The sequence below is a fragment of the Perna viridis genome, chromosome 4, assembly GCF_037379345.1.
Source record: "Perna viridis isolate PV_CMFRI_1.1 ecotype Kerala chromosome 4, ASM3737934v1, whole genome shotgun sequence".
NCBI lineage: Eukaryota > Metazoa > Mollusca > Bivalvia > Mytilida > Mytilidae > Perna > Perna viridis.
In genome coordinates, this window is record NC_142448.1 from 16,323,258 (window position 1) to 16,332,952 (window position 9,695).

Sequence of the window (9,695 nt, forward strand, 5' to 3'; positions counted from 1 at the left end):
TTTGTGAGCAGGTAAAAGGTCCATCACCAATACATTGAATTAAAGTAACAAAAACGGGTTTGATCCTTAGTTGACGTTTACAGTTTCTAATTAATGCAACCATGAATGAAAATAAAACTGTTTTAATTCAGAAAATGAAGACCATAGACAAGCACTCATAACTTAATGTAGGGCTTACTTTGAAAAAGACAATGAAACAATCAGTATGATAAAACAAATAACATATAGCTTAGAGGGTGGTAGAGAGTTTGTTACCCCTTGAAAATACATTGTCACACTGTGCTACGCCCCGAGTTTACCACGATATTTTCGGGGTAATAAACTGCTCTATCACCCTCTCAACTATATATTACTTTTTTGTATATATCAGCTCAATTTTTGTAGTATTAATGTTTTTGGTGTTAGACCTGGGTTTGAGTAAACCTACTATTAAAAGTATATCACTTTAAATCAATAGATGTATTATTTAAGAACGTTTATGATCAATGACAATGGCTAACAAAAGAAAAGAAGGGACAAAAAAAAAAAAGGCAGCAACAATTAGAAACAATATATTACGAAAACAGTCTCAGAACTGAAATAAAATTAGTTGATATTAAACTTTCAAATACTTTTTATAATTAAATTATACTTACAATCTATGTACACGAATGTTGCTGACAGCCTTGCTTTCAATCACATATATTTTATTTCCACTTAAATCACTAAAACAAGCAACTTTTTTCTATAACATTACAAATATTTTATATTTGATAGCTATGTGATGTTTCCAGATTAAAATACTTATACTGCACTAAACTTGAACTGGCCCCAGCGCCACAAAAAAAAAAAAAAATACTTAGGTGTAAGAAAATTCATGGTTTTCATGTAAACTCCAACCAAAGTCTTTGAACCCAATGACGTCACAACCAAAGAATTTTATCAGACTTAAGACAGTAATTTTTACTTTCATTATTGATCAATAGGAAAAACTGCTTTTACTGAATATGTAAAAGTGGCTTCCACTCAGCGTAAATCAATAGACTTGCATTCAATTCAGTATTTTTGCTTTTTTTGATACATTACGACTGTATGCGTTAGACAACGGACAATTTAAGTTTTGGGCTGTCGGATAAGAATAGAATTATTCAATTCTAATAGTATTTTTTAACTTTTTAACGGTACACTCATGCATTCTAAACATGAGCAAATGTTAGTTTTCTCAAAAACAGATTTTCCGGGAAGCAAAATATTATATAATCAATTATATAAATATTGTAAATTTCGGTGTGTTGTACATGTGTTTCAATGGGTAACTTCTCGTAAGACACCAGCATTAGAAACAAAAAATTTAAAAAATAAATCATTGGAGGATGATGATTCAAAATGAACATAAAGTAATATATATAAGAGGTACTCATAAAACCATAAGTCGAATAAACCACCGACAAATTTTACCACGTGCAAAATACGGAATGATGGCTCGATTCTTAAGAAGCTGAATTTTGTGGTACTGCAGGTTTTACATAAATTGAAAGCATATATTCTTTCAGTATATCGACAAAATAGCAAAACAATATTATTGGTAAATCTAAATGTAGGATATGTCTTTAAGTAATTTTTCCATTTTTGTGGCCCTGGGGCCAGGGATCGGAATAATTTACTTCGCTAAAACCATAAATGGCAATACGTGATACACATGTGAGTAATTGCATTTCTTTTCCTGTTTTGCTTTTAAGTTCTAGTTTAACTAGTCTCCATCTCATATATTCTACAATCATTATATGCAGGGAATGTATTATTTTTCCCTAATTAATGATTTTTTAAGGTAAGGCATCGCAAATTTGACAGTTCTAACATCGTTGGGAATTTTTCAGACCTATCTATACGTTTACATATCTTCCCTGTATCAATTTGATAGATGGAGCAGTGTAGCGAATAGAGTCGTCACATTCTGAGACGTTGTATAATATTGATTTGTTGTGACATGCATCATTAATTTGATCCTCTATCCTACATAATGACACTTAAAAATGAACTGTCCCGTACTACCATACATCATGTACTAAGTTACAACCCAAGAATAATCCTACCAGAAGGAATGACCCGGCCAGCGAAAACTATATTTTTGTATAGCCTAGCTGGTAGAGTGGTCTAGGGCGCTGGACTTCGTGCAGGCGGTGTTGCCATAGATGTCACAGCGGTACGAGTTCGAGTCCCGCGGAGGGAACGACCACATATTTGCATCGCAAATTTGACAGTTCTAACATCGTTGGGAATTTTTCAGACCCACATATATATATATATATATATATATATATCTAGAAAGGTCTGAAAAATTCCCAACGATGTTAGAACTGTCAAATTTGCAATGCAAATTTGTGGTAGTTCCCTCCGCAGGACTCGAACTCGTTCCGCTGTGACATCTATGGCAACAGCGCCCTAGGATCAATCTAGGATCAAATTGATACAGGGAAGAACACGTAAGCATTGACGGGTCCCAACGATGTTACAGCGGTACGAGTCCCGCAAATTTATCCATTCTAAAATCGTTGGGAATGTTTCAGACCCTTCTATGCTTACGTTATTTTTCCTGTATCAACATTATTGACGCAACTGCTCTGCTCAGAAAACGCTAAATATATTTTGCTCGTATTTTTGTGAATTATTAGTCAACAAGTTGCACTGTCATCTTGATTCTACAAATTTTACGGGAGTTATTGGCATAAAGGGATCATATAACTGCGTTAAGCAAATTTGGTTGATGTAGAAAATCATTTTCACTGTATCAATTTGATCCGATGGAGCAGTGTAGCAAATAGAGTCGTCACATTCTGAAATGTTTGTATAATATTGATTTGTTGTGACATGCATCTTTAATTTGATCCTCTATCATACAGAAAAACACCTAGATGAACTGTCCTGTACTACCATACATCGTGTACTAATTTACAGCCCTAGATTAATCCTAGAAAATATACATGATTGCTAATACCGTCAAAGCCAGTTAGAATACAAATGAAACACTACACCCTCATCTCACAAATGAAGAACGGTCTTTCTCTTATGTAGCAGCTGTTGTCTATAACCCATTTTTCTGTCGTCCTTGGTACCAGTGAACCACACGTATTGTCAGAATCGCCGGGTACTTCGGAGTCATGATTGTCCAGATCAGTAGAAGGTCCAAACAAATGTACAAACGGTTGTCCATTCAGCCAAGTCTCATACCGTAATCCGATCCAGGTCCTCCTATTGCCTGTTATAATGAAATAAATCATAAAAAAGTACAAAACCAATTCGAAAAATAAATATAATAGCAACTTCCTCTGTAAAAACGTGAATGACCTAAAGTCTTTCTATCTGAAATAAGGGCTAGAACAAAATTACCGAAAACTAATCCGATTAATAGTTAGTTCCAAAACAGATTTGGCAAGTTAGATAGATCACCACCGGAGCAGCTGGTACCGCATTGGTCCTGACTTTTTACAGACATTTCAAACAAAATGACGGGGGTTAAATCTAGGTTTTACAGCGTGCTAAACCTCCCTATTCAATTGCTACGTGAATATACTGGTGATGGTTGAAAAGCATTTGCATGCTTTTGCGTCATAATTGGCATCAGCACAATTTATTAATTTACAGATTAATTTTGAGACGAATTTCCTCATTCCCCTGATTCGGAAGTCTGTTATGCAGATATTCATGGTTTTAAGGAAATCAGTGAAGTTAATACTTGCTCTTGCGAAGCAAATCAATTGTGAAACACAGACATCGTGTGCAATAGATGGAGGTATATTGCTGCACAGGTAACGAAAATTTATGATATTAGAATTAAAGTCGTCCCTTTTATCATAAATCTTAATGCTGAGATTCGAGATGTAGGTCCAACAAGAGGCAGAACAAACTGTTTGTGTATTCTCCTTTATCTAGAACTCTGTTGGATATATTTAAGGTAACCATTTACCAAAAGAAGGGTTATTTATTCACAATACTTCATTAATATATCTGTATGTAAAATTACAGGATTAATCTTTTGTTTTATATTCTTTTATTCTTAACAAGATTCTTAAAAATATAACAAAACAAATCGGACAGGAGAGGAGCACTTATAGTGCCCATTAGACTGACAGCCAACGTTTTGTTGAAAAATAGCTCCGCTAAATGTGAAAACAAATATCAGAGGAAATCAAGCATGTCGCACACCTGCTTTTCTATAGCACACTTAACCTTTCTGTGATGTTTTAGAAAAATATGAGGATTTGTGACCAAAAACATGATTTTTCTAAAACGCAAAAGAAATATACGGTTAGAATGTGATTGTTTAAACTGTTTACATAGATGCACATCGTGCCTTAAATATATATAGGATGTCACAATTCCGTTGTTCGAGATATTAGGGAAAAAATGCACGTGGTAAACATGAAGAACGCATTGGTTCTTTGTACACAGACATTGCAGAGAATGATTTAATTTACTTATATATGGTAAATATTGGATTTCCCAGAATCAAAATTTGTCAATGCAAATACTTAAAAAGGGACAGAAAGATGTGGTTCTCACAATACCATAATAACAGGTACCTTAATATCCCCAAACGCTATTGTTATCAATGCAGCTCTGTACATTATACTTCTGACCTGATAAAATTACTCAGAATGTTTAAAATTGTAGGTAAATTATAATGTTAATCAATACATGTACTTACAATTCGAAACGTCGTAAATTATGTCCCTTGTTTCATTGTTTGTAATGCTGACTAAATTACCGCCATCTTCTTGACATCGAACTTGCGCATTTACCCATGATGCTTTATTTTTGTAAAACTTATAACACATGTTAACAGTAGAATAGTACTCATAACCTGTACAATTACAGACTTCTGAAAAAGGAAATTAGGATTTATATTTACAAATACCTCGGAATTGCACATGTAATAAAGTTTCCCTTTGATATGTTGCTCGTGCTTTTGTTGCTTTTATGTTACAGATGCATTTACATGATATTCCATGAAACGTTAAAGTATTTTTTTTATTTTGTTATTGCAATAACAATAGTCAATACGTAATGTATACGAAGTCACGTGGGTTATGACAGATGTAAATATTATTGGTTTAAATATTTATATCATTTAGACGAAGACAATCCCCACCAAAGACACGATACCCCAATAAATCTGGAGTTTGTTTGACGTTAGTGTTAAGGTATAAGGTCAATCACTATGGTTTGCGGTCAGTTCTTTTATGGTCTGACCTACCAATCATGTAAGGTATCAGGGGTACCGCAATCAATCATCTGAGGCACACAATCACGTTGTTTTGTAGACAGACGGTGCTGAACCTCTGTTATGGTTTTGAGAGATTTTCGATCACCTTTCACGACAAAGGTAGCACTGCTGGGGTCTTTTCGTTTGACGATGGCCACAAAACAATGTTTTGTGATCGTGAAAAATATGTTGGCACTTTTTTATTTTTGTTCTTTTTTTTTAACGATTTGTACATTGTTATTATATATGTTTATTAACATTTTTGTATTCATGAAATTTAAAGTAAAAAAAGTACATTGAACAATAATAATTTAGTGAACAGGTCACCGCTAACAACCGTGTATATCTTCACCTGCACGTCGGAATTAGCATGTCAATTAGATTTTGCCTTACGGCTTTATTTACCAAGACGAACGACCAGGTAATACTCTTGGAACAAATGGTTTGATCTCCAGAAAAGTTACCTATTAAATGATATCGGAGGTCAAAGGATAAAGGTAAATTGTTTTGAAAACATAAGTGCCAGGTGTCGATTTCCCCAATACTCAAAAGCGTGAAATCGATCGTAAATTATGACGTCACAATACTATTTTAGGTTATGACGTCATTACTTACGATCAACTTTACTCTTACGATTTGTTTGTGAATTCGACGCCAGGCCCTTAATACCAAAAATTGTGAGATGTGATATTTCAATTCTATCTACTACAAGTGTGTATTTTAGGAAGTTGTGCTATTGCGTGTTTTACTTGTACATGTACCTTAGAACAACATTCTGAATGATATATACATATAAATAAATAAATAAATTGAAAGACTATCACGACCTTTTGACTTCATTTTTATCTCTTTTAGTTGCATATCAGCCTAATCATTTTCCAAAATATAAATTGATCCATTGACCCAGAACAACTACTTTAGGTTTGTAACGTCCTTGACTGCTATCTTACGTGTCTCGCACGGAGTATTTTAAAAGTGTTTTTTTTTTAAAGTAATTTTTAGTTTATAACAATAGTTTAAAAAATGAAATAAGATATATGCTTAAAGAAGAAATTTATAAAGAAAAAAGAAAGAAAAAACAATCATTGAATAAATAAAAATTATTGCCACAAAAATAGCTTTGAACAAAACAGGGAAAAAAGAAGTAAATATAATATAGTGTACAATGTAAACAGTTATATTTAGATTTATAATTTTAGTCAAAATAAAATATTATTGATGATAATAAATTTCTGAATAATTTATTACACTAACAATTATTAGCTTGGAACAATAAAAGATGAAAAAAGTAAAAAGGAAAACGGATAACACTGGTAATATCGTAAATATTTCTAACGGTTTACCCGTGAAGTAGGAGTCAGACTATAGGAAATTTGGGCAATAGATATAGAAGGAAATTCGGGAAGAAGGGGATAACAACTTACGTTACCGTATGACACCAGTGACAGGTAAAAGCAAAGAGTAATCAAGGGAACCAAGGTTATAGCGGTAATCAAAAGAATGTAATCCAGGGACAAAGACCAGACATGGAAAACAGACGTACACAACAAAGAACATAAAGTAACTAAAATTATACATACAAAGTAACAAAAGTAAATGAGCAACTCGGACTCCGCTAAAACTGGGAGCAAGGTAAGCGTCCTCTGCTTTTGTAGAAACACCCGCCGAGTTGCTCATAAAAAGTCAAGTCCGGGGTAGACAAACGAGGAAAGGAAAGCAAAGCTATACACAGGAGGTAAGGGCAATAAACACAGAAAGGGATGCAATAACTACCTTTAACTTATGACACCCGGAATACGACCAAAGTGTGTTAAAGAGTTATAAATTTTGTGCAGAAAGTATTCTAAATAATATTATCATCAATAAAAAGTATAACAAAACTTTGACGTAGATGATTCAAATGTAAAAAACAAGAACAAAAAACAAGGGATTTCCATATCAACCATATTATATTTTGAGAATTTCGGCAGTACTTCGGAAAAATAAAACGATTCCATTTTGAGGGTTTTAATTCCTTTTTTATAAACCTTACAAACGTCAAAACCTACAATTATACGTTAGTACCAAAAAAGATTTAAATTATGATGAATAACGATTGTTTTAAAGAACAGATGGAAATAGAAATAAAATTACCATCAGACTTCTTTCAAAGCAGCTTTCATCATCGCGATCTCCGCAGAGTTTAGTACGTATGTTAAAGCTGTTCCGGAGAAATTTATATTTACCAACCGTTGCTTACACAGTGAAATTTCCTTCCTTGTGTCAGGGATAGTAAAACGACTTTTATCAGAGCCACCAAAACGTGAAACAACCGTTTATCGCATATAGTATTTGATTTAATCGGTGTATATTGGGTCACTTCGATTTTGTGGCCTTGCGGTTATTCGGCATGTCGATCACAATAAAATACAAATCCACTTCTGACCGATCACGGGACCTCCGTAATAAAATATACCTGATATTTCGATGCCAATTTTAGAAAAATTATAAATATCTGAGATGTTAGAGTTTTTTTTTATTGGCCAATATAGTGTTCCAAATGCATGTGAAAAACTTACACTTTAAGGTGATGACCGAAGGCGGGATAACCCTCGATTCAGGCGTTGTCATGCCACAAAAGAAAAATCTCGTGTGTGAGGAACGCCATACTTTATGCACTTTTCATATTACACATGTAGTATTCTGTCAGAGTATGGGACATGGGCCATGACAGATGGGACAATTATTTCTGAATTTTACGATGGCAATCAAAATTTTCCTTTTTCTTGTATCCCATTCCTATTTACATTTTATATTTCTTTCTGATACTTGTTCAACTTGTTTTTGTTTTGATTATTCATCAATAATTTGCAAATGAGTGTTAAACAGTCAACAATCAACCGATAATCTTATATATCTATTTTATTCATATTTTTTTTATCTTCGACATTTATTTTGTATATATATATACATCTATATATATATCTATATACCATTACAATATAACGGGTGCAGCTGGCAGAGCAGAAAATTCTTACGCTTCCAGAGCACCTGGTGTCACGATTTCTAAATTACGGTTCGTATTGCAAGTACTTTAGTTTTGTGTCTTGATTTCTTTATCTTTAGCTATTTGAAGTAATCCGTCTTTTTTTTTTAGGCCTTTGTTCTTTTATGTCCAAATTTTGACTCTTCGCTATTTACTTCATATGACACACAAAGAAACGTGTTATTTGGATATTGTACTAATACTCGATTAACATAAAGCAAACAACAATTTATCTTTGGGTAAATGCACTCACCTCTTGAAATCCTTCTGTATAACTTCCAATCAGTTTGTATTGAAACAGTAAAAGTTGAATTCATATTTTCTGAGTACAACATACATTTCTTGTTTACATCATCCCAGACAAATTTATCACAGAAACCAATGTTATTGTCATGACATTTAGTGCTACAGTGTATCTTGGACGTCACAGCCACGATTCTATAAATAGCAATGTCAGTCTGACACGCAGGATGTTTTAGCACGAAAGATGCATCCCGGATATAAAATGTATCCACAATGTGTATTGACAAATCAAGGAGTATAACAAAAAGACAAGTTACTTGTAACAGCTCAGACCCCATTACGCACAGTTTGATTATAGAGTAACTAGTGTGTTTATTTTCTGTATTCCTTCATATAAAAACGGTTCAAGTTCGTCGACAATAAATACACACAAAGAAAATTTCAACTTTATCAAGTATTTAATGAAATCAAAACAATTGACGGTATTCTCTTTCCTAGATTTAGATCCATAAATATGATTTAAGTATCAATATTATTCCCTTCCTGTGGCAAACTATAGATACTACATGTTCTTTAAATCAAGGTTAAAAATTTATTGGATGATTGACTTTCTTTGCCAGCATTCCTCGGATCGTCAGTTTAACATGGAAATATTCAATGGTGGTGTTTAAGAGTTTAAAAAGCTGAGGATTTTACCATTAACGGAAACAGTATATAGCACTTAAACATTCCAAGGAAAAGACGATGTCCCAGAATACAACCAATACATTGTAAGCAGTAAATGATTTAGGACACAATATATCTTAGAAACTGGCATTAATTATTAATATCGTTAATTAGATACTTGTATTTCATTACAGATAATAAACCGCAGGTCCTAACGCCCAGAAAACAGAGCGAGGACAAACCAAGTCAATAAAACATTCACATGGCAACCGGATTCGTTTTACATGCATTATATATTTAAAAGATAAAATTGAAATGTTTTATCGTTGAAAAGATTAGTTCGGCAGAGCCTTGAAATCACTGCAAACATTTTCATGGAGTGCTGATAACAGTTATTATTTATTTATTTTCTGCTTTACCTGAAATGTTTAAAGGTTTGAATTCGCTGCACTTGATACAGGTATTGCAGTTGGGGTATACGTAAAGGCAAAATAAATAACGAGAAACACTTGTAAAAAA

At 33.3% G+C, this 9,695-nt stretch overlaps 1 protein-coding gene across 1 annotated transcript; it reads right to left on the minus strand.

The window, feature by feature from the left end:
* Positions 1–2,746: 2,746 nt before the first annotated feature.
* On the minus strand, positions 2,747–8,914 carry LOC148619076 (uncharacterized). The gene is made up of 3 exons (XM_088576917.1): positions 8,521–8,914; positions 4,685–4,858; positions 2,747–3,235 (listed from the first exon to the last, which is right to left on the minus strand). Exons 1-3 carry the CDS (start codon positions 8,846–8,848, stop codon positions 3,006–3,008), a joined length of 732 nt encoding a protein of 243 aa, XP_088433043.1. The 5' UTR covers positions 8,849–8,914; the 3' UTR covers positions 2,747–3,005.
* Between the last annotated feature and the right edge of the window lie 781 nt (positions 8,915–9,695).

Excerpts from the sequence above, each read along its gene's own strand:
- LOC148619076 (XM_088576917.1), bottom strand. The coding sequence starts at position 8,848 with ATGGGGTCTGAGCTGTTACAAGTAACTTGTCTTTTTGTTATACTCCTT. Across the intron at positions 4,859-8,520 it reads ATACAGAAGGATTTCAAGAG|AAGTCTGTAATTGTACAGGT; the intron begins GTGAGTGCATTT and ends TTCCTTTTTCAG. Across the intron at positions 3,236-4,684 it reads AATTTACGACGTTTCGAATT|GCAATAGGAGGACCTGGATC; the intron begins GTAAGTACATGT and ends TCATTATAACAG.